Source organism: Balaenoptera acutorostrata, chromosome 17 (assembly GCF_949987535.1).
Source record: "Balaenoptera acutorostrata chromosome 17, mBalAcu1.1, whole genome shotgun sequence".
Taxonomy (NCBI): domain Eukaryota; kingdom Metazoa; phylum Chordata; class Mammalia; order Artiodactyla; family Balaenopteridae; genus Balaenoptera; species Balaenoptera acutorostrata.
This window is the reverse complement of record NC_080080.1, coordinates 83,132,293-83,159,827: the sequence shown is the minus strand read 5'-3', so window position 1 is coordinate 83,159,827 and position 27,535 is coordinate 83,132,293. Positions and strand designations below refer to the sequence as shown.

The window sequence follows — 27,535 nt, the reverse complement described above, 5'->3', positions numbered from 1 at the left end:
GTTGAATAGAAGTGGTGAGAGTGGCCATTCTTGTCTTATTCCAGGAATCAGCAGAAAGGCTTTCAGCAGAAAGGCTTTCAACTTTTCACCATTGAGTATTATGTTGGCTCTAGGTTTGTCACAAATAGCTTTTATTAAGTACCTTTTTAACTGATTGCTTTTAAGTTAAAGTCTATTGTAATTTTATTCAGACTTTCGTCTTCTGAAGAGTAGGCGGGTTAGGGTTGAACTGTAAGTAGAGATTTGGTTAGAGGGCTGTGAGGGAAGGAGGGAAAAAGACTTGAACCTGTAGCCTTTGAAGGGGTCTTGCTGATAATCCTGCCTTTGTATGAGAATAAATATATCAGAGTTGGAGTTTATAGGTTGCTGTGCTTCAACTTCTCAACAGTGAGGAAGCAGGAATGGGAAAGAACCAAGGCAAAGTCATTGTTTGCTTTTGAGTGGGGAGTGATTAGTAAAATAAAATTGGACCCAGAGTGTGATATATTAGCAGCTGTCATTGTTTTATGTCTTTTAAATCCTTGGATTTAGAGTAATGTCAGTGGAGCCAAGAGTGGTTTTAGGCAGCCTGGCATGGGAGCTTGGTTTCTAGCAGAGGAATTTTCCATTTCAGACAAAAAATAAGTTTCAGACTAATGGTATTCTGAGCTGGTGTACAGGGCTAGTGGAAAATAATTCTGCTTTTCTTTTCAAGTGTTGAAAATTAAATACATCACCATATTTCCAACATTGTTACGTTAAGAAGTTCCGGATTGTTGAGAAGAATGAGAAAAAGAGGGCTAGGTTGCTAGAGGTTGGGATTCTAGCATCGGAGTCTTAGAATAGCTGTAGTAAATTAGTCTGGTTTGTTTGAACAGTTTAGGTGTTTGATGACACCAAAACTAGGTGATTATTGTACTGTAAGGTTAAGCATAATTGTACATTCCAGACATTTAGTACTTAGTCATAGTAATCTTAAGTTTGAAAGTACATGAAAATTATACAAAATGTGGCAACCGTTTCCTTTATTTTCTCTGATGACAGAAGAAGAAATGAATTTAAACTGCTACATAATTTAATGCCTTTCTGACCGAAAACTTTAAAACACTGGAATGGCTATGGATTCTTTCCTGAAAAAACTCTTCCATGAATGGAAAAGATAGTATAGATATGAACTTCCTTAAATGAAGCAATGATTTAGGTGACCCCTAAACTTATTTAGCATATGCTAAAATTATTTAGCAGACAAGGGATAAACCAGCAAGTTCTGGAAGCTAGCACTTTTAGAGTTTGCCCTTGTAGAACATAAGTTATAAGTGAATCCTGGTTTTGGGGGCATAGAAGACATAAACACATGAAAATAGCATTCTCTATTGTGGCAGTGGAGGTGCTATTGGAAGTGCTGATTTCCAAAGGAGTGGTTCAAGGAGGATGACTGAGGGCTATAACAGTACAGGAGGATTTGTGAAGAAGGTAGTCCTTGGGCCAAACCCTGAGGGGTCCAGCAGGTCAGACTGAAGAGAGTTGGAAAGACAGCCTGGCAGGAAACAAAAGAAAGGGCAAAGTTGTCTTGAACCTTATAGGCAGTTTTCAAAAATTTTGTTATGCCTTGTGAAAATTTATTTTACTTACATGTTTTTTCTCAGACTTGTTCTAATACCCTTTATTTTCTTATTTATTAACGTCTGTTGTCCCCATATCAGGAGGGTCGAGCTTTCTTAATCGGCATTGCCTGACTGTGAGAAAGATGAGAAGGCTAGAGCACTGGTTATGGGGGAAGCTCATGGAATAGTGACTTTGATTCTGCAATAAACTGGCCTTTTCCAGTGAGTCATTTAATTCCCTTCTTCTTTATTTTTAATGTTTTTTTGAAATATTTATTTGGTTGTGCCAGATCTAAGTTGCGGCAGGCGGGCTCCTTAGTTGTGGCATGTGAACTCTTAGCTGTGGCATGCATGTGGGATCTAGTTCCCTGACCAGAGATCGAACCCGGGCCCCCTGCATTGGGAGCGAAGAGTCTTATCCACTGCGCCACCAGGGAAGTCGCTTAATTCCCTTGTGCTCGTTAAACTGTCTGAGAGGCCGTAGAGTTCTAATCAGTAAGCTGCTTTTTCTTATTTTTTGAGGTTTGAAATGTTATAGTTGGTCATTAGATTAAGACAGTATTTTTATGAATCATAGTGTGTGAAAATATAAGCATCTTTATAAAAAATGTCTAAAGTACGTTCTCATATTAATTCTCCTGAATGTTAATCAGCTCTTCTTCTACCTTCCGTTATGGTGGTTTGTGGTACTATTATTTCATAGTATTGTCATTAGTGTCAGTTTTATCTTGGTAGTGATCTTGAGGTAAGTATATTTATTATTCTCATTTTACTGATACAGAAACTGGATCTTGAGAAGTGTCAGTGTAGCCAACCAGTAGCGCAGCGGTGACTCAGGCCAGGTCCGTCTGACAGCACAGCTTGAAGATGGGAGCTGAAAGGATTTGTGTGCTCCTTGTGAAATTTCCTGGATGTTTCTATGCTTGAGGAGGATAATATCTCAGGACATTTGGAATTAGGACTAGCCTGGAAAATCAAGGATCCTATGGGTAGCCATCGCCAAAGTACATTTCTTCCTTTGTTCAAGTCCAAGACAGCTTTCTCCAGGAAACATTCTCTCAATCTATTTTTGAGCTCATCAGCCCAATTTTGGTCTGTTTCTTCCTCCACTCTAATGATATCCTTAGAACCCAAGGTTTTTGAAGATGGAAACTGTCTTTAGCTGTATACCTTCAGAGGGCTCAGTGAATCATTTCAGCTCAGTAGGAATATTTACTGAGTATTGTGGTCCAGCTCTTTCAGTAGCTGGTGATTGAAGGCCAACTTCAGCTGGACAGAGGCACAGAAGATTGATGGGTTGGCTTGCAGTTGACAGCATCTGGGCACCTGGGCAGCTCAGGGACCTGACTTACAGCCTGGAGCATGATTTGTGCCTCTTCTTTCTTTCTCAGGTTTCTTCATATTATATGGGGCAAGGTGCCTGGCTGCTTTGGGGTCACACCCTTGGCCAAGTTGGGAAGAAGAGAATCTTCTCCAGTAGTCCCAGTTAGAAAAGTCCTGGAGAGGGCCTCTGACTGCCTCAACTTGGGTCCCATGGCATCCCTGGACCAGTTACTGTGGCCAGGCTGATGTCCTACGATTATCCTTGGCCAGGTTGGGCGCCCAAAACTGTGGTGGTGGGAGTGTGTTTTGTCACTAGAAATGTGGATGGATGAGAAGGCTGGGTAGTGAAGTCACCTGTAAGCACCTGCTCTGCGGCTGAGTAAACACTGTGGAGAGAGAAATACACATGTTTTAGAGAGCTGTGGCGGAGGTATTGTTTATGAGGATAAGTAGATGAAATGGAAATGACTTTAACGCAGCCTGAGGGCTGTGTTTACCCTTAGGCTTATACTTACTGACTTATTTACTTTAGATATTTTAGATTTTGTGACAGGTGTGGTAATAGTCAAGAAATTTGCATATTCATTCAAGAGTCATTTAGTGAGTACCTCAGTGGGGAGTGCCATGCACTGGGGATAAGATGAAGAGGCATGAGACTCCTGCCCTCAGGAGCTCTTATTCTAGGGAAAGGAGTAGATGGGGCAGGAAACAGGCTGTTGTCCCAGAGGGAGGGATTAAGTGGAGGCACTGAGGGATATTTCATGGAAAAGATGAGCCGGGATCCATGGCAGAGTTGGAGAGACTAAAGGAAGAGGAGAGGTGATTTCTGGCAAAGAGTTCCATGGATGCAGGTGTGGTGTTGGAAATGCTCCACTTGGCAGCAGCAAGGGGAGTAGAACAGATTGGCTGGGGAAGCAGAAGGGGAGGCTGAAGAGTGCTGTCGAAGGCCCGGATAGTAGGTATCAGAACTTGGGCTCAGGCCCTTGCGTCAGTGAATTTGTGGGAGGGTCTCTGTTGCCACTGCCTGAGCTGCTGGAGGGCAGTCTTTCTTGCTCGTCTTGTATCCCTGGGGCCTGGCAGAGTGTCTGCCTGCAGTGAGCACTCAGTACATGTTTACTGACAGACTGAAGATGAGGACATTAGAATTCTGTCTTTTATATTAAGTTAGGGGGTTCTAGTCTGTAAAGAATCTGAGTATGGATGAAATCCAGAGAAGCAAAGGACAAGTCATATGTAACCAAAGCAGTGAGTGACAGGCCTGAGAAACGTTCTGTTGCCAGAGAGAAGGAAAACACAAATGTGCAATAAACTTGATGGGACAGGCTCTGAGCATCACAATGCCTCCCGACTAGCTGACGTGGTTAACACTTTACATCTGTTCCTCATATTTGACAGGAGCAGATTTGAGAGCCACTGAATCATTGTCTCTGCTTAATGTAGATCAATTTCTGGGTGAAAAAGGGTTGACATCCTTCAAGTATGTGGCTAGAGCCATTGGGATATATTGGGATACATATATTATTCAGATACCCAAGGAAACTTCCTTTTTGGATTGTTAGACATCTGATTTGTTCCCCAAATTTATTACATGATATCCAAAACAATATTTAGAAATTTTCACTTCTCTCCAAGGGGAGTATCCCACAGGTGTATAGTGGAATGCATTTGGTTTTATAGGGAGTAAAGTTTCAAAATGAGTAAATAAAATACATAAGCATGGTGTACTTAAGAAATAAACGGGAATAAAGACACAGACCTACTAGAGAATGGACTTGAGGATATGGGGAGGGGAAAGGGTAAGATGTGACAAAGGAAGAGAGTGGCATGGACATATACACGCTACCAAACGTAAAATAGATAGCTAGTGGGAAGCAACCGCATAGCACAGGGAGATCAGCTCTGTGCCTTTGTGACCACCTAGAGGGGTGGGATAGGGAGGGTGGGAGGGAGAGAGATGCAAGAGGGAAGAGATATGGGAACATATGTATATGTATAACTGTTTCACTTTGTTATAAAGCAGAAACTAACACACCATTGTAAAGCAATTATACTCCAATAAAGATGTTAAAAAAAAAATGAAAAATTGAGCAGAGCACCAATAATAAGGAAAAGTGGTCTCTGAGGGGCTGATGTGGATAGTAAAACAGTGAAGCAGAGTTTAACCTTTTTGTGTTTTAATTGGTTGCTTTTTTCTGAAGTATGCTCTATTCAAAGTAGAGTCAGTCCTCATTTTTCAAAGATTCTATATTTATGAAATCGCCTACTTGCTCAAATTTATTTGTAATCCCCAAATCAGTGCTCTTGGTGCTTTTATAGTCATTTGCAGGCATATGTAGAGCAGGGAAAATTTTGAGTCACCTGACACCCATGTTTCCAACCGAGGTCCAAGGCCCCACTCTGCTTGTTCTAGCTGTCACACTCTAAACAAGGGCCCTTTTCTTGGTCTTTTTAGTGCCACGTTTTTCACATTTTTGTGCTTTGTGTTGGTGATGTCACTGTTTAAAATGGCCCCCAAACATAGTGCTGAAGTGCTGTCTGGTGTTCCTAAGTGCAGGACATCTGTGATGTGCATTATGGAGAAAGTATGTGTGTTAGATAAGCTTTGTTCAGGCATGAGTTATAGTGCTGATGGCCATGAGTTCAATGTTAATGAATAAGCTATATATATTAAATAAGGTGTCTTTAAACAGGAACACACAAAAAGTAAGGTTTCATATTGACAGGAACTGTGCTGTATTCCCTGAGGAGCAATGGTTCAGTATTTGCCAATTCGTTGTTTTTGGCGACTTTATAGAACATTAACTACTTTGAATAATGAGAATTGACTGTATTTGTTTCCCATTCTTCTTCCTGGCATCAACCTGGGCTTATATAGTTATTTTGTGTGTGTGTTGGGGCGGGGCAGGATAACTTTTTATTTTGACAAAATTTCAAACTTACAGGAAACTTGCAAGAATAACATAATGAAGTTTTTTCTAGTGGAACTGTAAGTGGGTTAATAGTGTCCCCTGCAAAATTCATGTCCAACCAGAACTTCAGAGTATGACCTTATTTGGAGATAGGTGTTTGAAGATGTAATTAGTTAATATGAAGTCATACTGCATTAGGGTGGGCCCTAAATCCAGTGACTGGTGTCCTTATAAGAAGAGGAGAGGACACACAGAGATACACACAGTAGAGAATACCATGTGATGATGGAGGTGGAGATTGGCATGATGCAGGTACAAGCCAAGGAATGCCAAGGATTGCTTTGAGCCACCGGAAACGAGAAAGAGGCAAGGAAAGATTCTTCCCTAGAGCCCCCAGAGGGACTAACATGTTCATTTTTGGACTTGAAGCCTCTAGAATTGTGAGAATTTGTTGTCTCAAGCCACTGAGTTTGTGGTAACTTGTTATGTCAAACCCTAGGAAACTAATACAGTAACCCTTTATTCTGATTCACCAGTTTGTTATTATTGGTCTTTCTGTCTGTTTCTCTTTCTCTACATGTGTATATCTAATTTTTTTCTGTACTATTTCAAAGTAATTGAGAGACATAGTGAACCTGTGCCCCAAAATGTTTATTTCCTAGGATAAGGACAGCTCTTACATAAGCATAGTGTAATTACAAAACTAGGAAATTAAAAATTGATACAATACTGTTATCTAATCAGTTGTTTATGCTCTAATTTTATCAGTTGCCTAATAATGATCTGTTTTCCCTGGTTCAAGATCCAGCCCAGGATCATACGTTCATTTTCTTTTCATGCCTCTTTAGCCCTGCATTAATCTGGGATAGTTCCTCAGACTTTGTGTTTCTTGACCTTGCCATTGTTGAGGAGTATAGGCCAGTTATTTTGGGCTTGTCTGATATTTTCTCTGTTTAGATTTAGGGTATGCATTTTTGGTGGTAATACTGTGGAGGTTGTCTTGTATTCTGGTTGGTGCCTCATATTAAGAAGCATTTGATGCTGGTTTACATCAACATTCATGACTTGATTAAGATGGTGTCTGACAGGTTTCTCCACTGTAAAGTTACTGTTTTTCCCTTTGGAATTAATAAGTAATTTTGGGGGAGTCATTTTGTGATCATGTATATATCCTCTTCATCCTCAAACTTTTACCTACTAGTTTTAGCATTCATTGATAATTTTCTAAATCCGTCATTTATTTATTTGTTTATATCAATGTAGACTTACAGTCTTATTTTATTCAGTAGGTTATAATCCTTACTGTCATTATTTATTTGATGCTGGAATGTCCCACATTTGGCCAGTGAGAGCCCCTTCATTCAGGCTCATGTGTCCTTTTTACATGTTCTCATTATTCCTTGGGCACTTTCTCACTCTCTGGCTCAAGATATTTCAGGCTCATTTTGTCCTTCCCTGTCCCATCCCTGGTATCACCGACTTGGTTAAAGAGCCGACCTGGGCTGATTTAATGTATTAAAGAGGTATTCTGGGGTTTAAAATATGTGTGTGTGTGTGTGTGTGTGTGTGTGTGTGTGTGTGTGTGTGTGTGTGGACTCCGAGTAGACCAAGTGATATTTTCCAATTTCTTTACTGTTCTAGATAACTAAGTGAGCTTTCTCAGAGCTGTCAGATAACTGAACCCTGACAGGTGTCTGTGGAGGGTAGCACCTTCTTGAGGATAGATGCCTCTTCCTCTTGCAGTCCTGCCCCACCATAGGAATTTCTGCATGAGAAGGAACATGCTTAGACCTGTTAAGTATTAAAATACCATCTATGTTATGGCTGAACTTATTTTTATGAATTTGTTCCCTTCTTCCTAGTTAAGAAAGTTTTAATGTTATATTTTAATCTTAATTTATTTTTTTAAACTACAGTGGCATTGGATGAGGGATTTTATTTCTGATTAGGTGATCAGCTCATAGTAGTTGACCTTAATTTGATTCCCAATGCAAATCTAAAATTTTCCTTAAAATGCAAATTTAAAAACTTATAAAGTGAGTATTTGTCTATTGTAGACATTTAAAAAAACAAAACAAAACACAATAGCTTGGGCTTCCCTGGTGGCGCAGTGGTTGAGAATCTGCCTGCCAATGCAGAGGACACGGGTTCGAGCCCTGGTCTCGGAGGATCCCACATGCCACAGAGCATCTAGGCCTGTGAGCCACAACTACTGAGCCTGCGCGACTGGAGCCTGTGCTCCGCAACAAGAGAGGCCGTGATAGTGAGAGGCCCGCGCACCGCGATGAAGAGTGGTCCCCGCTTGCCACAACTAGAGAAAACCCTCGCACAGAAACAAAGACCCAACACAGCCAAGAATAAATAAAAATAAATTAAAAAATAAAAAAATAAGAAAATAAAAAAAAACACAATAGCTTGAGGAAAGAAGTCAGTGTTGTCAGTGTTGGTGGGTATAAACTCCTTGGCTCCTTTGGGTCTTCTAGGGTGGAGCCCTTGCCCTCTCTCTTTCTGGTGCGTTCTCAGGCTGCCTGCTCCCCTTCCTGGTGAACACCAGATGTCTGTGCTCAGTCCTCCTTTGCTCCCTTGCTTCTCTCAGCTTCTTTCCTCTCAGATATGATACCATGCAGAACTTTGGAGTGTTCATTGTTTGTCCTCACACGCTTGTATTATGGAGTTTGTTGTCTAGTTGCATTGTCCACGTGCTTTTGGTTTTGCTATCTCGTGACTCTTTCTTTCTGTGGCGGTTCAGAGACGTTTACAAACTCTGCCAGTCCTCTCTCGCCTTCTCACTTCCAGGATGACCAAGAAAAGAAGGAACAGTGGTCATGCCTAAAAGGGCCACAGATGTGTGCAGCCTGTTCGCTGCACAGCTGTTCGCGACGTGTGCCCAAGGACAAGGCTGTTAAGAAACTGGTCACTTGGAACATAGTAGAGGCCGAAGCTTTCAGGGACATTTCTGAAGCCAGTGTTTTCGATGCGTGTGTGCTTCCCAGACTGTATGTGAAAGTACATAACTGCATGAGTTGTGCCATTCACTGCAAGGTAGTCAGGAATCATTCTCAGAGAGTCTGGAAGGACTAAACACCGTCACCTTGTTTTAGGTCTGGGGGTGCTGCCCCGCAACCTCCACCAAAGCCCATGTAAGGAGCTAAGTCCTTAAAGACTGAAGAAATACTGTTCTTTGAAAAGACAATAAAATGGAAATTATACTTAAAATAAAAACTATGCTCTCACCGATGCCATTTCTGGGCTTCCACGGTGTTAATTGTTAATGTATATTTAATGAAGTTGATTTCACTTTTTCAGAGAAAAAGAAATCGGGGTGTAGAATACCCATCCTTTCCAGGAGAGAGTCCACTGCAGTGCAGACGAGCAGGGCTCAGGACTGTGGGGGCAGAAGCTTCCCTCTCTGAAGCATGGCTCAGGTGTGGAGAAGGATTTCAGGAGACTCCTGAGACGCTGGTAAAGTCATCATATTTTTTTCCCTGAATGCTGAAGGACAAAGCCTAGATTCCTGAGAGTTCAGGCCACTGTAATTATATTTCTTTGGAATTCCCTTCCTTATTTTCTTTCAGAACACTGTAATTGGTGTGTTACTTTTTTCTCCTCATCCTTGAATTCCTTAAAAATTGTGGCAAAGCAGTATTCACGTCTTTCTGTCATGCAGAACCTTTGTACTTCTTTGTAAGTGAAGGATACATACTGAAAATGTTCTCAGAAGATGAAACTGTTGAGCATCCTGCTCTTCAAAAGACGTATATTTATGAAATGCTTATATATTTAGAATCTAATGGCAGCGAGATATTCTGGTTAATTTTGGTTTCTGTGGTAACTTTGAAGTACTCACCGTAAGAAGGAGTACTCACCACTAAAGTTTAGACATCTAAAGGTTAGATAGCTCTCTGTTTAGATTCTGGAAAAATACAAAAATGCATTATAAGTATTTGCTTTGGGAATACTTGTTGGTAAATAAAGGAAAACAGAGGAATATGTTAAAGGGGTGTAGTGTAAGTTCTTGAGTATTTTATGTAATATTGTTGGTTTTTAGCCCTTGTCACATAAACTACTACATCATCATTAATTATTATTATTGTTATCATTATCTGCCTGCAGTCATTAACAGCTGAAAAGAAGACTACTACAGAAAAACACCATGAATTATCCTCTGGACCCAAGACAGGTAATATTTTGTTGATTTCTTGGCAGAAAAGGTATAATTTAATATATCCTCCTTTGATTTATTTGCTTTCTTTTAAAAAGCTGTTCACATAGTGTGGCTAGACTATATATTCATGGTTAAAAAAACACCCAAATAATGTAAAAAGGTATTTTTTTGAAAAAATCTCTCTTATCTTTGTCACCATCTACCCCATTTTTTCTGTGTCATGTAGGTAATTATTAAAATTTTTTGTCTCTTTCCTGGGTTCAGTGTTATCAACAGAGCCCAGTAGGTAAGCTCAGGTTCATAGCTCCAGGGTTTTAAAAAGAATCTGATTTGGGAAATAAAGTTATGATCTATGATATAAGGACTATACTACTTAGTCAATGAAATTCTTACTTGGCAAATTAGTTAGGGAAGGCTTTCAGTTACAAATAGTAGGAAGTTGTATTGGAGTGTTTGAAGAGATGGGTTGAATTTATCCCCTGCAACAAGAAGGCCAGGGGGCCAGACTCATTTTGAGTTCTGCTGCCTTAGTGTAGGGTTTGTTTTTGCAGTCGTGAGGTAGAAGCTGAATTCTCAATTCTCAGGAGAAGTGTAGGCTTGGAGGATTTTCTCCAAATGAACTTTTCCTCTGAGAAGGAGTATTCTCCCTAGGACCTCTACCTTTGGCCAGACCCTGTTACATAGGGTCACCTCCACTAAAGAGACATCAGTGAAATTAAGGATTTTTAAACATGTATGTTGCTGCTCAAATAAAATTGGGATTTTGTTAGTAAGGAAGAAGAGGGAGTGGATATCAGGGAGGCCACTGGTTCTGCTGCTACACTCAGTTACCCTCTGGGCAGGAAGGGTGAGGGCTTGAGACCTCAGGGATCTCATCTGACCCTGAAGTGGCCTGACTGTATCTTGACTGTGGGGTCTTGAGATAGCAAGCTAAGCATGCTGAGCCTCAGTTTCTGCATATGGAAAATAGGCCCAAGAATTGTGTATCTCATTGCGTTATTGTGAGTTTAAAAAAAATAATAATAAAAACACCTAGTTCAAAGGTTTACACTTAGTAGGTGCATAATGGCAGCAATTGCTGTTATGTTTGATGGCAAAGAGAGCTATGTTGAGAGCCTGCTCAGAGTCCTGCAGAGTCGGGAAGCTTTCTGTGAATAAGAGACTAAACACTTTAAGCTATATTATTACTTCACTAACATTTAAGGGGGTTCTTTTTATGCAATTGAAAAAGAAAATTCCCCTAATTTTTTTGATTCATTAAACGCTGTATTATAAAATATCATAGTCTTCTGGTGGTGCTACAGAATTTAATTTTTAATATTATTAGTGCTGAATGTTGTGATTTTCAAAGATCAATTTAATTCTGATTTCTAAACTGTCATAATATAATGTATGGAGAGAATAGTATAGTTGATCCTTGAATGACTGACATCGGGGGCTGGGGCGCTGACCCTCCACACAGTCAAAAATCCGCCTGTAACTAACTTTACGGTCAGCTCTCCTTATCCGCAGTTCTGCATCAGCGAATTCAACCTACTGCGGGTCGTGCCGTACCGTAGTACATATTTATCGAAAAAAATCTGTGTATAAGTGGGTCTGTGCAGTTCAAACCTGTGTTGTTCAAGGGTCAACTATCATTTTCTTTTACAGATGTGGCTTATATCTTTTTTTGGAGACTTAAAATTGGTGTAGTCAAATTTAACTTGGGGAGAGAAAGAAATATTAAATAAGCTGCTACCTTGTATTTAATTTCAAAAGGATCTTTTGAGAAGATTTCCCATGCCAATATATTCAACCTAAAACCTGCTCTGCTGTGCCTTCTATTCTGTGGAATGATCAGTAGATTCTGATGGGCTGAAAGAGCTTGTATCCATGTATAATTAATTTATTTACAGCATAAGCAGCTTGTTAAGAACATAAAGTATTGTTAATAATTTCACAGAAGCTTACAAATAGAAATTGATAGAAAAGGGGACTCAAGGCATTTCCTAGAACTGGTTCATTTTAAAAATAGTAACTTCTAACGTATTAGTTTAAGACAGGCTATTAACAAAACTTCTAGGATGTGGAAGTAATATTTTTATGAGAGCTGGGAAACAGAAGTGGGGGAACATACTTTTGCAAAGTGTGCAAAAAAGGGGGAGACTCCATTTCCTTGTTTCCACATCTCTATTTCCTTACCTGTAAGGCACTGAGAACCAGAGAAGGAAGGGAGAGGAAATGGAGGAGAAGGGAAGGGGTGAGAGAAGTGAGCAAATGAATGTTGGCAAAGGATCTCGCCAGAAGGTTTGAGGGACGTGGAAGAAGATAAAAACTTGAAATGAAAAGAGGCTGGAACCTTTGTAGTTAGTGATTTTCTTTAAAAGGCAGAATTTTTAAAAAATGTATTTACCAAACAAAATGAAACTATGTAATAAAAAGAAGGTAGTGTTTATTTTTTTTCTTGAAATAACCTGCAAAATATGTTCTCAAAATCTTTATTCGTTATGGAGTCAGAAATCTTGAGAGGCATTAGTAAATTTTTATTTATGTATTTATTTATTTTATTATTATTTTAAAAAATGTCTAGTCAGGTCTTCTGCCCATTTTTTAAAAAATTCTTTATTTTTTTATTATTATATCTTTTTTTTGACTGCATCAGGTCTTAGTTGTGGCACACGGGCTCTTCGTTGTGGCACGTGGGCTTCTCTGCAGTGTGGCGTGTAGGCTAGAGCCCGTGGGGTTTGTAGTTTGCGGCACGCAGGCTCTCTCATTGAGGCACGCGAGCTCAGTGGTTGTGGCACGTGAACTTAGTTGCCCCATGGCATGTGGGATCTTAGTTCCCCAACCAGGGATCAAACCTGCGTCCCCTGCATTGGAAGGCAGATTCTTTACCACTGGACCACCAGGGAGGTCCCGCATTAGTAAATTTTTAAATTATTATTTCTTGATGTGCTTTTCTCCCTGTTGGACCATAGATTTTTTCAGGGCAGACTCTCCTCTATTGCTCATCTTTATATCCTAGGTGGCTAGGGCTAGTATAGGACTAGGGCTGCCATAATAAAATGCTACAAACTGGCTGTTTTGAACAACAAAAACTTCTTATCTTGCAGTTCTGGAGGCTAGAAGTCTAAAGTGAAGGTATTGGCAGGGTTGGTTCCTTCTAGGATGTGCTCCAGGCTTCTTTCCTTGACTTGTAGGTGGCTGTCTTCTCCAAGTGTCTCTTTACTGTGTTTTTGCTCTCTGCATGTATGGTTCTGTGTTCAAATTTCTCCTTTTTGCAAGGGCAGGTGTCATATTGGATTAGGGCCCACACTAATAATATCACTTTAAACCCTATCTCCAAATAAGGTCACATTCTTAGATGCTGGGGGTTAGAATTTTAACATATGAATGAGTTTTGGGGGGACACAATTCAACCTATAACACCAAGTTCTGGCACAGTGCCTAGCACACATTGGTCACCCAGAAATGTTTATAAATACATGGTAATTATTCTCATAGTCTGGCTGATGTTGTTCCTGGAATTTCATTGGAATGAGCCTTGATTTCAAGGGCAACCCCTTTTCAGCAAATAAAATGAATTACTGAGTAATAAATTCCTGGTAGCGGTTAACTATATAAATTATACAGTTAGTTGCCTATAATTTATAGGTTTATGAATTCATTATATAATCTGAAAATAGTGATAACTTTACTTCCTGTCTTAGTCCATTCAAGCTGCTATTGTATATAAGAAAAATACTGTAGACTGGGTGGCTTATAAACAAAAGAAATTTATTTCTCACAGTTCTGGAGGCGGAAAGTCAGGACATTGATTTAGTGTCTGGCGAGGACCTGCTTCCTGGTTCATAGTACCTCCCTGCTGCATCCTAGTAGGGTAGAAGAGGCTGGGGATCTCTCTGGGGCTTCTTTTGTAGGGCACTAATTCCATTCATGAGGGCTCCACCCTCATGACCTAATTACCCCCTAAAGGCCACACCTCTTAATACCATAAAACTGGGATTTGGCTTCAGTATGTGAGTCTTAGGGGAACACAAACGTATTCAGTCTGTAGCATTCTACTTTTTCCTTTTTGATTTACTTGTCCAGATGCATAATAATTAAAAAGATTGATAATGTTTTTGGCAAGTAAGTACACAGCTTAGTTTTATTAGCTCTTTAAATCAATATGGGTTCTTAGGTTATTGTGAATAGTTTATATTTAATTTTTTATTTTGAAGGATAGACAACTTTAGTAATTCTAGATGTTCATGGAACAAAGTAAGTGTTCAGTAAGTGTTTACTATTATATCATGTTTTTGTGCCTTTGTAAATGTTGATTTTCCAGACATCGTTTTGTCAGTGAATCTTCCTTTCCTGATGAACATAAAGTGGAGCATCCACTTTTTTTGTGCCGTCATCATTATACTGTGACGTATCTCTAATACAGTATTTAATTTTGCTTTTCATGATCAACTAGTGTTGCCTTTCAGACCATGCATTCCTTGAGGGCAGGAGTTTTCTTTCTTTCTTTCTTTTTTTTTTTTTGTTTCCTCAAGGTTTACTATATCAGAGGTGTTATATAAATAGGTATTTAATGAAGTCATTTAACTTCTGAGCCTGTTTCCTCTTCTGTAAAACATGAATTGTAATATCTAATCTCTTAACCTTGCACTATACTGAAATGTGACTAAGAGAGTTCTTTTTTTTTTTTTGGTTTTAGCATTTATAACTCACCTATCTACTCAATAGGAATAGAAAATTTGATTTTTATTAGATATCTGTTCCTTTTCTGATGAAAATCAGTAAAATTTTCTGTTGGACTTCTGGTTCCATCGAGATAGAGTCGCCCCGTTCCTTCTAGGTTTCCTGTCTATCAGAATGGCTAAAATAAAAAGTAGTGACCACACCAAGCGCTGCTGATGATGTGGGAAAACTGGGTCAGTCACACATGGCTGGCGGGACTGTAAAATGGTACAGCCGCCCTGGAAAACAGTTTGGCGGTTTCTTACAAGACTGAACACACAGCTACCATACAACCCAACAATTGCACCCTTAGACATTTATCCTGGAGAATGAAAGTTACAGTCACATAAAACGCTGTACACAGTGTTCATAGTGGCTTCATTTGTCATAGCCCCAAACTGGAAACAACCCAGATGTCCTTCAAGGGTAACTGATTAAACAAGCTGTGGTTCATCCACACCACAGAACACTGCTCAGTAACAAAAAGAAAGTGACTGTTGATACACACAGCAGCCTGGTGAATGTCCAGGGAATTATGCTGAGCACAAAAAGCCAGTCCTAAAAGGTAACATAGGTGATTCCGTTTATACATTATTCTTGAGATGACAAAATTATAGAAGTGCAAAACTGCTTTGTGGTTGCTAGGGATTAGGAATTGAGGTGGGGAGGGGAGTTATGCTGGTGGCTTTTAAAAGGCAGTGTAAGATATCCTCACAGTGATGGAGTTGTTCTCTATCTTGACAGTATTAGTATCGACATTCTGTGTTGTACTGTGGTTTTTCAGAATGTTACCATTGGAGGGATTGGGTGAAGCATGCAAGGGCCCTCTCTGTTATTTCTGACAGCTGTATGTGAACCAACTATTATCTCAAAATAAGTTTAATTAATTAAAAAACTTTGCTGTTAAGTATTTTAAGCAAACTGCTGTTACCAGGGCTCCTAGCATGGCAAAGGAAGCGCACAGAAGCATTCCTATTACAGATAATTATTGGTGTGGTTTGTTTTGTGTTTTTGTTTTTCCTTATGGCTTGATGAAATATTCTACGAAGTTTTATAGTTTTGTAATTATTTGAAGGTTATTTTTGAGTTTTCATTTGTGCTCCAGTCATTTTCCTTGTCTTTTTTTTTTTTTTTTTGCCCCACCCAGGTATGTGGGGTGTTTCTTGCCTTTTGGGAGGTCTGAGGTCTTCTGCCAGCGTTCAGTGGGTGTTCTATAGGAGCAGTTCCACGTGTAGATGTATTTCTGATGTATCTGTGGGGAGGAAGGTGATCTCCATGTCTTACTCTTCCACCATCTTCCTTCCTTGTCTTTTATGACTTTTCTCAATCAGTTTGACTTCTTTTTCTTCTTGTAATTTGGCTTTAATTCAAAGAATCTTAGCCAGGTTACACATAGACCTTCAGTTGGGAAGATTTGAAATAAGACATTGCTTTCACTATCATCAGAATTTTGTATATTTGTGACTTCAGCAAAGTAACATGTATAAAACCTCATTTTGATCAATAACCATATCAGTTGGCCATTTTTATATTTTCCCTTTTTCTTTTGCAGAACCTACCACATCTAAAAGTACCAGTGGGCTTACAGCTATAACATGGAGTTCCAGTGAAAGTGATCTGTCAGATGAAGATAAAACAATTTTTAAATCACAGAGAGAGAATGGACATGGTTCTAGAATAGGCAGGTTTTATAGCAGAAATATTTTCTCTCCAGAAGATGGGGCCAGTGAAGGTAAATTGATAATTTTGTAAGAAATTTAGTTTCTGTTATAGATTGGGTTTTAATAATGGAAGAAATTTACACTCCTTTTCTAATATTGATACTTAGCATTTTTAAAAATATTACTGAGTCCCAGCCTCCCAGCCTTTTAGAAACATTTTCTCATAATGTTTATCACAATAACTCTAAGAGATAAGTATTACCAGTATTATTTTTACAGTTAACAACTTAGGCTTGAACATGTTAGAACTGGTTGGATTCCACTTTGGGTCTCTTTGATGACCAAGCAAGTTCTCTAAAGTACAGGTACACGTTAGAGAGATTGCAGGTTTGGTTCCCGACCACTGCAGTAAAGGGAACGTTGCAGCAAAACAAGTCACGTGAATGTTTGGGTTCCCGGTGCACATACAAGTTATGTTTACGTACTACTGTATTCTATTAAGTGTGCAGCAGCATTATATCTCAAAAGAAATGTACATACCCTAATTAAAAGGTACTTTATTGCAGAAAAAATGCTAACCGTCATGGGAGCCTTCATTCAGCAAGTCGTGTATTTTTGCTGGTGGAGGGTCTCGCTTCAGTGTTGATGGCTACTCACTGAAGGCTGGGGTTGGTGTGGCAGTATCTTGAAATGAGGCAACAATGAAGTTTGCTGCATCGATCGACTCTTTCTTTCATAAACAATTTCTCTGGAGCTTGCAATGCTGCTTGATAGCATTTTAGCCACAGGAGAACTTCTTTGAAAATGGAGGTCAGTCCTCTCAGACCTTGCTGCTGCTTTATCAACTAAGTTTTTGTAATATTCTAAATCCTTTGTTGCCATTCCAACCATCTTCACAAGGAGGAGATTCCATCTCAAGAAACCACTTTCCTTGCACATCCATAAACAGCAGCTCCTCACCTGTTAAGAGTTTTATCCTGAGATGGCAGCACGTCAGTCCCATCTTCAGCCTCCAATTCTGGTTCTTCTTCTCTTGCTGTTTTCATCACATCTGCAGTCCTTCCTCCACTGAAGTCTTGAACCCCTCAAAGTCATCCATGAGGGTCCGAATCCACTTCTTCCAGACTCCTGTTACTGTGGATGTTTTGACCTCTTCCCATTGAATGAATCACAGATATTCTTAATGGCATCTAGAATGGAGAATCCTTTTCAGAAGGTTTGCAGGTGACTTTGCCCAGATCCATCAGAGGAATCCCTGTCAATAGCAGCTATAGCCTTGCAAAATGAACTTCTTAAATAATAAGACTAGAAAGTTGAAATTATTCCTTGATCCATGGGCTGCAGAGTGGATGTTGTGTTAGCAGGCATGAAAACAACATTCATTCCATTGTACAACATCTTCATCAGAGCTCTTGGGTGACCAGGTGCATTGTCAATGAATATTAATATTTTGAGAGGAACCATTTTTTCTGAGGAGTAGGTCTCAACAGTGGGTTTAAAATATTCAGTAAACTATGTTGTAAACAGATGTGCTGTCATCCAGACTTTCTTGTTCTGTTTATAGAGCACAGGCAGAGTAGATTTAGCATAATTCTTAAGCGCCTTAGGATTTTCAGAATGGTTGATGTGCATTGGCTCAACTTCAAGTCACCAGCTGTTTTAGCCCGTAACAAGATAGTCAGTCTGTCCTTTGTAGCTTTGAAGCCAGGCATTGATTTCTCCTCTTTAGCTATGAAAGTCCTAGATGGCATCTTCTTTTAGTAGAAGGCTGTTTCATCTGCATTAAAAATCTGTTATTTAGTGTAGCCACCATCATGAATTATCTTTGCTAGATCATCTGGATGACCTGGTGCAGCTTCTACATCAGCACTCACTGCTTGACCTTGCACTTTTATGTCATGGAGATGACTTCTTTCCCTAAGCCTCATGAACCAACCTCTGCTAGCTTTAAACTTTTCTTCTGCGCCTTCCTCACCTGTATCAGCCTTCATAGAATTGAGGAGAGTTAGGACCTTGCTCTGGATTAGGCTTTGGCTTAAGGGAATGTTGTTTCTGGTTTGATCTTCTATCCAGACCATTAAAACTTTCTCCATATCAACAATAATGCTGGAGAAACTCTAGAAGAATACAAAAACAACTACTAGAAGTAGTTACCTGAGAATTGGGGTAGGGGTAAGAGTTGGGAGAAATGGGATGTTTATAGATAAGAGTAGGAGTATACTTTCTGCTGTCTTTTAATATATTTTAAAATTGTTGAACAACATGGATCTTTTAAAACTATTGAGGAAGAATAGATTTCAAACACATTCAAGATATTTAAAATTAAAATTGTATTTTTTAGATGATCTCCAGGTTATTGACTGGGAGATTGACAGTGACAGGGAAGATACATGTGATGAATTTGAAGACCGTGAGAGTGTGGTGGAAATATCTGACCGTGCTTCTTGTACAAGCAGTCGTTCTTTGACACCTCCAGAGACGCTACCTGAACTTCCTAAGGTAAGAACGAATTGTTTCCAACTTTCCATTCTGTTTATGGCATTTGTTAGTCACAGCCTTTGGTGTTTTGTTTGCAACTCCTTCCTCAGGGACTACCACTTTTGACTCTTTGTGGATTCTTTTGTTCTTTACCTCCTTTTCTCTAAATAACATGCTTGTAATGTGCTGCTTTTTTTTTTTTAATATTTATTTTATTTTTGGCTGCGTTGGGTCTTATTTGCGGCACGCGAGATCTTTTGTTGTGGCGCACCGGCTTCTCTCTAGTTGTGGCGTGCGGGCTCCAGAGTGCATGGGCTCTGTAGTTGTGGCGTGCGGGCTTTAGAGTGCATGGGCTCTGTAGTTGTGGCGTGCGGGCTCCAGAGTGCATGGGCTCTGTAGTTGTGGCGTGCGGGCTTTAGAGTGCATGGGCTCTGTAGTTGTGGCACACAGGCTCACTAGTTGCGGCTCGCGGGCTTTAGTTGCCCCACGGCGTATGGGATCCTAGTTCCCTGACCAGGGATCAAACCCGTGTCCCCTGCATTGGAAGGCGGATTGTTAACCATTGGACCACCAGGGAAGTCCCTGTAATGCGCTTTTAAACATGGATAAATACTGAGTACTTTTCTCCTCACCCGCTCTCACCTCTGCTACACATGGGACTTTCCCATCCCTCTGTTCCCCCAGGACCGATGTCTCATGGCCTGGTTACATTAGATTCAGCATTATGCAATTCTGAATAATAATATTCATAACAAGACAACTGTTAATTGTGATTTTCCTTCCCAACTTTTCGTTTTTGTTGGAGTTAATCATTTGGGTTTTTGTTTGCCTAGTTTTACTTATCATGAATAAAACTCTTAATTTTACTTATCACGAATAAAACTCTAATTTTTCACCATTGTTCAGTTCTCCCATTAAGATTTTCAGGCATAGCAGGCATTCTATTAGTTCTTTAAAAAAAGTTTAAAAAATATTTCATTGAAGTGTAGTTGATTTACAATGTTGTGTTAATTTCTGCTGTATAGCAAAGTGATTCAGTTATATGTATTCTTTTTCATGTTCTTTTCCATTATGGTTTATCACAAGATATTGAGTAGAGTTCCCTGTGCTCTACAGTAGGATCTTGTTGTTTATCCATCCTATATGTAATAGTTTGCACCTGCTAATCCCAAACTCCCAATCCTTCCCTCCCCGACCCCTCTTCCTTGGCAACCACAGGTCTGTCCTCTATGTTTGTGAGTCTGTTTCTGTTTTGTAGATAGGTTTGTTTGTGTCATAGTTTGGATTCCGCCTATAAGTGATATCATACGGTATTTGTCTTTGTCTGACTTACTTCACTTGGCATGTTAATTTCTGTGTCCATCCATGTAGCTGCAAATGGAATTATTTCATTCTTCCTTATGGCTGAGTAGTATTCCGTTGTAATTATATACCACATCTTCTTTATCCATTCAGCATTCTATTCGTTTTGCTTTTATGGAGAACTGTTTCCCACGACCTCCCAGCCGCTCTGATTTCAGCTGAGAGTCCTCTGTGCTTGTGAGTGTAGCCACCCTTGAGTCGCCCTTCACCGTCTTTTCGGGGAACTCCCTTCACCTCGCTCCTGCACGGAGCAGCTTTATCCTGGACTCTTCTTTCTTGGTTGTTACTCTCATTTTGATTGAGCACATCTTCCAGTAGCTTCCAAGAAAGGATTTATGGAAGATAATTTTTTGAGCCTTGTCATGTCAGAAGATGCATTCATCACACTTTAATGTGTGATTGAAAGTTTATATAGAATTTTAGGTTGGAAATTATTTTTCTTTAGAATTTTGAAGGCATTGCTTCATTGTCTTCTAGTTCCAGAGTTGCTATCAAGAAGCCTGAAGCTCTTCTCATTCTTGATCTTTTAAGTTTTTCTTATTCCTTGTTTTAAACTGTTTGATTGTGATATGCCTAGGTGTGGTTTTCTGCTTAGAGTTTGTCAGGCTTCTTGGATCTTTGGTTTGTCTGGGATCCCCAAGCTCACTTCTGGGTTCAGTGATTTGCTAGGAAGACACTCAGAACTTAGCATACAGTCATACTCACAGCTATGATTTATTACAGTGAAAAGAAACAAAAGTAAAATCAGCACTCTTCCCAGAGTCTTTTTCCAGTGGAGTCATACAGGGGACGCTTAACTGCTCCAGCAGTGAGTTTTGACAGTATATGTGCAGTGTTGTCTGCCGTGGGTGCTCATTGGTGACTCAGTGCCAAGGGTTGTTATCAGGGGAGCTCTCTGCCTAACATGTGCCAGAACTTCAGATTTCAGGATGGAAAACAGGTATTCAACATAAGCCATATTGTTTGCACAGTTTAGGCACAGGGAGATGCTCTTATCATTTAGGGAATGGTGGGAATCATCCTGAAATCTAAGTTCCCAGAGGTAGGCAAGGACCAACATTGCAAGCAGGGCTTTCTAGGCATACCTGTCTCAGGTCTGCTAAGTTAACTCTCCTGTTCACATGGGTTCAAAGGTTTCATCACATTTGGAGAGTTTTTTGCCTTTATTCAACACTTTTTTTTCTGACTCCCTTTTCCTTTCCTTCTGTGACTCCAATTATATGTATATTAATTAGGCTCCTTGATGTCGTGTCATGTATTATCGACGCTGTGCTCATTTTTCCCCCTCTCTGTTTCATTTTGAGTGGTTTCTATTGCTATATTGTCATGTTTGATAATCTTTTCTTCCTGTAGTGTCTAATCTGCTGTTAATACTATCCAGTGTATTTGTCATCTCTAAAAGTTTATGTCATTTTATCCTGTCCATGTCTCTCCTTAACACGATCATACATTTGTCTGTGTTTTGAACATAAAGAGTATAATAGTTGTTTTAACGGCTTTTTCTGTAACTCTGTCATCTGTGTAATTTCTGTGTCTGTTTCTATTGATTGGTATTTCTTTTCATTATGGGTTGTATTTTTCTGCTTCTTTACATGCCCGGAAATTTTTGAGTAGATACCAAATATTTTGAATTCTATGTTGTTGGGTGCTGGATTTTTAAAAAAATTATTTTAATTTTGGCTTTGTTCTGTGGTGCAGTTACCTGGAAACAGTTTCATCCTTTTAGGTGTTGCTTTATGATTTATTAGGTGGGTCTGGGGAAGTACACAGTCTTATATTCCACTATGAAGCAAGACCTTCCTGAGGTCTGTGTAATTCTCTGAATTATGGGTTTTTTCCAGTCAGGTTAGCAGTTACTGTTTCCTGACCCTGTGTGAGCAGTGGGCACTGTTTTTCTACTACTTCCACACGGTTCTTTCGCTGGTCTAGTGATCAGTACTCTGCTGTATACTTGAGGGGGATGATTGGGGTTCTCTGTGCAACTCTGGCTTTTCTGGTACTCTGTGCTGTGAACTCTAGCTACTTTTGTCTACATGGACTCTCAGCTCTGTCTCTTCAACTCAGGGAGCTCACCAGGTTCCACCTCTGTTCTCCCTCCCTACTGTGTGGTTTGGAAATTCTCTCAAGAAAGTAAGCTGGGGCAATTATAGAGCTCAATTCGTTGTTTCCCAGCTTTCAGGGGTTAGTGTTCTTCTTGCCTGATGTCCCATGTCTTGAAAACCATTGTTTCAAGTATTTCGTCTCGTTTCTTTTCTTTTCCTTTTGGTTGTTTCAGGCAGGAGGATAAATCCATTCCCTGTTGTTCCATCATGGCCATCAACCCGATCTTCCCAGGCAGTCCAGCACATGAAAAGATGCTCATCATCATTAGTCATTAGGGACATGCAAATCAAAACCATAATGAGATATTACTACATACCCATTAGTATGGCTGTTACCCATAAATGGGGAAAAAAAAATGTTGAGGATGTGGAGAAATTGGAACCCTTGTGCATTACTGGTGGCAATGTAAAGTGATGCAGCCACTGTGGAAAACAGTTTGGTGGTTTCTCAAAAGTTAAAAATAGAATTACCATATGACCTAGTAATTTTGCTTCTGGACATATACCCAAAACAATTGAAAGCAGGGACTCAGACACTTGTACATTGATGTTCATAGCAGCATTATTCACAATGGCCAAATGGTGGAAACAACCCAGATATCCATCAACAGATGAACGAATAAACAAAATGTGTGTGTATGTATATTGTCTACTAAAAAAATATTCACAGCATAGAAGTTGAGAGTTATGTTTTATTCGGTGGGAATTCTTAGGACTTCAAGCCCGGGAGGCAGCATCTCGAGTAACCCTGAGAGAACTGCTCCGAGGAGGCGAGGGGGGAGCCTGGCTATATAGGAGTTTTGCAACCAAAGGCAGGTAGTTAGAATGTCAAAAGATTATTTTTAATTAAAGAAAACTAAGTATCTCAAGTTAAGGAATTTAACACTTTTCTATGTATGGGAAGATGAAAGAGTCTGGGCACACTGAAATCGTTCCTTTGGTATATACCTCAGCTGTCTGGGGCCAGTATCCTGTGTTTTCATATCCTGAGTTCCCTCAGGGCTCACCACCTCACCGTAGGCTGGTGGCTGCAATGACTGATGACTGTGACATCCTTTGTTTACTGATACACAGTCAGTATTCCATTTCTCCACATGTATGTATGTGTATGTGTATTTTTGTATATATATCTACCTACATGTATATGTTCGTTAGTGAACCAAACGTGGGTCCACTTGCCCGCACGTAGTAAAGCCAATCTATTGACACTGGCTTGTGGTGAGGGAAAGTACAGTGTTTATTGCGTGGCGCCCCAACATGGGGCTGAGCAAGGAGAACAGGTGGCTCGTGCTCAAAAGACCCAGACTCCCCAAAGGCTTTCAGGGAAAAGTTTTTAAAGACAGGGTGAGCGGGAGGGTTGCAGGGTGCCTGATCAGCTTGTGGACATTTTTCTGATTGGTTGGCGGTGAAGTAATCAGGAGTCACCATCATCAACCTTCTGCTTCCGTTCAGTCTGGGGCCTGTGTGCTTGTGGTCAGCGTGCAGCTCACTTATTCCAGCTGGTGGGGGTTTCAGTGTCGGCAGAACAGCTCAAGGACATGGCTCAGCATGTTATCTATAGCTGTTGCGGAAGAACTAAAGGCCCTTCGCTTTGTTTAATGGCTAAACTATTATTATTTTATCTTGCTTGACTGTTTTGCTTTGTTTCTCCATTATCTCACTTCTCGAATTAAATTTGTTCTTTGGAACTTGGGGAAGTCCTAGGAGGCTAAAGCTTTTCTACAAACAAGAGGCAGGGTACTCGGCAGGGTCCTGCTCTGTTTCACGTACAGCAGGCTATTATTCAGCATTCAAAAGGAATGATATTCTGATACATGGTACAATGTGGATGAAACTTGAAAACATTAAGCTATGTAAATTTTTTTCTTGGCTTGTTTTAGGGGAAATATTCTGTCACTTAAGGATATACTTATCCTTTGAAAGCTGCTGTAAATAACCACTTCTGTTAGAAGGACTGTAATGCTGCATGGTAGAGATGCCGGGTGGTGGACTGAGTTTACTAACTCGGCAAACTCTTGCATACAGGTTTTGTAGTGCTTGCAATTCAAGTTTATACCTTGTTAAAATTACAAATTACAGTATGACACAGACTTTTCAGGGTTGCTCTTGAATAATAGAGTTGAGTTATAAGAAGTGAGTGGCAAGCCTCCATAGTTCTCCAAAAAGTAAGCAGTGTGTCTCTGGGTGGTAGGATTATTGGAGAAGTTTATTTTCTTTTTTGCTATATTTATTTCATAATTAAAAAAAACAAAAACACAGCAGTCATTGGCTTTTCCCTCAAGGAAGACAGAGAATCAAATCACGTATAGTGAACATACACTGGGCCTTACATTGTACTAATTGCTTTATGTAAGTCTATTAGTCCCTTTGAGCTGCTGTAGCAAAAATACTATAGACTGGGTGGCTTAAGCAACAGAAATTTATTTCTGACAGTTTTGGAGGCTGGGAAGTTCCACCATCTAGGAGCCAGCAGATACGGTTTCTGTTGAGGATCCATTTCCTGGTTCATAGCTGTCTTCTCACTGTGTCCTCGAATGATGGAGTGGGTGAGGGGTCTCCCTGGGGCCTCTTAATAAGGGCATTAATCCCATTCAAGAGGGCTACACCTAAAGGCTTCACTTCCAGGTACCATCACATTGGGGATTAGGTTTCAACATGCAGTATATAGCAGTACATTTTCCATCTGAGCCTTAAAACAATCTTGTGAAGTCAGTGCTGTTATGCCCAATTTTCAGACAGGAAACTGTGTTAGAAAATTATGTGACTGTGACCAAGTTATGTAGTATACAAGGCAGCTGTGAAACCTTGCAACAGAAGTATTCAGGTGTTGTTTGAATGCCTCAGAATCTACATAGATTGCTTTCTTATATTGGAAGAAGCTTGCACATGGGCAGAACTTTGAAAGATATGGTCATAGAAAAGAGAAGACCTTGGCTTACTTTGTATTTAAAAATTCAAGATTTCTCTATGTAGTTTCTCATTAAGTACACTTGTCTTTATTAATAGTCATGTATGTTAAAAATATAACATACTACGTTGTCATTGAAAAGTGACTCAAAAAATGGATTTCTCCAAGCAGGCATTGGGAGGCATTCCTATAATGTGGGAATTGTGGTTTGCCTAATCATAGCAGTGTTCTCTATGACCTTAACTCCTGCCTCCTTTTCTTCCTTTCTTTCCTCATACAGGAACAAAGATTCAATTATTTTCCTTATTTTCTTCAAGCTTCTAACTGTTAAATCTTTTTCTAATGCCCTTGCTGTCCTGAATTCCATGGGAGTTTCCAGCTGCCTGATGACATCTTTGTGTGGGTGTCCTAAAGTTACTACAAGTCTAAGAGTCCGAAGTCCTATCCCTCTTCCTTCTAACCCAGGCTCATCCTCTTCATGTGTTTTTGGCCCTAGTTCATCGCTTTTCTTTTTCACTGCCTGAATCTGTTCATTATCAGGTCATGCGGACTTGGCCTCAAAACCACAGCATCCCCACCACTTCTGCCCTGAATTGCGCCCTTTCACCTTTGTCCGTTCTGTTTCAGTTGCTTCATAACTGATTTCTTAGCTTATATCTTTTGGTTAGATTCATCTTAATAAACATTATAATCTTATCATTCACTTATTGAAAGACTTTTCAATGGTACCCCATTGCCTGAAAGTCAAGGTCCATGTAACTTGACCTTTACAGTTTAGCCTCAGGCCCTTAAAATGAATGAGGTGGAGTATATACTGTATGATTGTCTTTATATAAAATTCTAAAAGGTGTAGATGATTCTGTAGTGAGAAAGCAGGTCAGTGGTTTATTGGGAATGAGGGTGGAGGAGACGGATGGATTACAGTGGGACATGAGGAAAGTTCTGGGGGTGATGGAAATGTTTATCTTGATTATGGTAATAGTTTCATAGGAGTGTACATATGTCAAAACTGGTCAAATTGAATAAATATGTGTAGTTTAGTGTGCTTAAGTTATATACTTCAATAAAATTGATAAAACATTTTGTAAAGTATAAGAAAGATGTAGGTCTATGTGCTTATGAAATAATATTCAAAATACTTTGTTAAATGACAAAAACAGGATATAGAATACTTGTGTAGAAAAATGGAAAGAATGTATGTTTATATGGACTATCTCTGGATTGAGGAAACTTTTTTCTTGTATGCTATTTTGAATTTTGAACCATGTACATATATTGCTTGCATTAAAAAAAAATTTAAAGGACAGTTTACACTTCTATCCAGAATATAGTGAGAACTTCTACAGAACAGTAAAGAAAAGATAAATAGCCCAATTGAAAATCAGGTGAAGGATAGGAATCAGGGAAACCTGAATGACTAATGAGCATGTGAAAAGATGCTCAGTGTCACTAGTTGTATGAGAAGGGCAAATTAAAAATGAGATACTGCATTTTCATCAGATTGCCAAAAAAAAAAAGTCTGACAGTGCCTAATGTCAGGAGTGTGGAACAATAGGAATAGTTGCTGTTGGAATGTAAATTGGTACAGCCATTTTGTAATTTGGTAAATTCTAGTAAAGCTGAAGATGTTCATATTTTATCACCCCACAATTTTGTCTTAGATAAATATCCTTGATTTTTTTCAAAATGTGACTTATGACCCATCAGTGGATGCTGTAATTGATTCAATGACTTAAAAATATAGTGGAATAAAACAGACTACATTAGAATGTATGACAGTAAGAGTATTTTTTGTGAAACTTTAGGTTCAGATTTATTAGTATACATGTGTTGGATCACAATATGAATGTACGTTTTACTGTGGTTCTTGACCAAAAAGTTTGAAAGCCACTGTTCAGAGAAATTTTCACATATGCCCAAAGAAAATATGTACAAGAATATATGTTCAAGGACATTTATTTTAGTATTGTTTATAAGAGAAAGAAACGTAGGAAAGTAACCTAATTTTCTGTGAACACATGCAAATTGTGGTACATTTGTATAGTGGAGAGCTGTAGCTACCATCATGGTTAATGCTGAGGAAGTTAGCCAGCTTGCCGAAGGCTCTGTGTAGTTTGATGCTACGTTACATGAAGTTTACAAACATGCAGAACTGTAGTACATATTGATAACGGGACAACCTTGGAGCAGAGGGAGGTTTTCGCTAGACCCATTTTTCAAGCCCTAAGGTAATGTCACTTTGCACCATCCTTCCCTGCAGTGCAGCTATGGAAATGGGCTTGTACTGTACGTGTGTGTGTACTGGGACCATGCTTCCCATGGGCTGGTCCCAGCCGT

At 39.6% G+C, this 27,535-nt stretch overlaps 1 protein-coding gene and 1 pseudogene across 2 annotated transcripts in view; both read left to right on the top strand.

Annotated features, from left to right (window-relative positions):
* SPIDR (scaffold protein involved in DNA repair) overlaps window positions 1–27,535 on the top strand; it is a 358,082-nt gene that overhangs the window by 33,076 nt on the left and 297,471 nt on the right. For both annotated transcript variants that reach the window (XM_057532500.1, XM_057532499.1), the window contains exons 2-5: window positions 9,122–9,277; window positions 9,929–9,995; window positions 16,240–16,419; window positions 18,690–18,847. In XM_057532500.1, coding sequence (XP_057388483.1) covers window positions 9,122–9,277; window positions 9,929–9,995; window positions 16,240–16,419; window positions 18,690–18,847 — 561 coding nt within the window. The remainder of the gene's footprint in view (window positions 1–9,121; window positions 9,278–9,928; window positions 9,996–16,239; window positions 16,420–18,689; window positions 18,848–27,535) is intronic.
* LOC103012831 (40S ribosomal protein S26-like) lies at window positions 8,613–8,959 on the top strand (annotated as a pseudogene).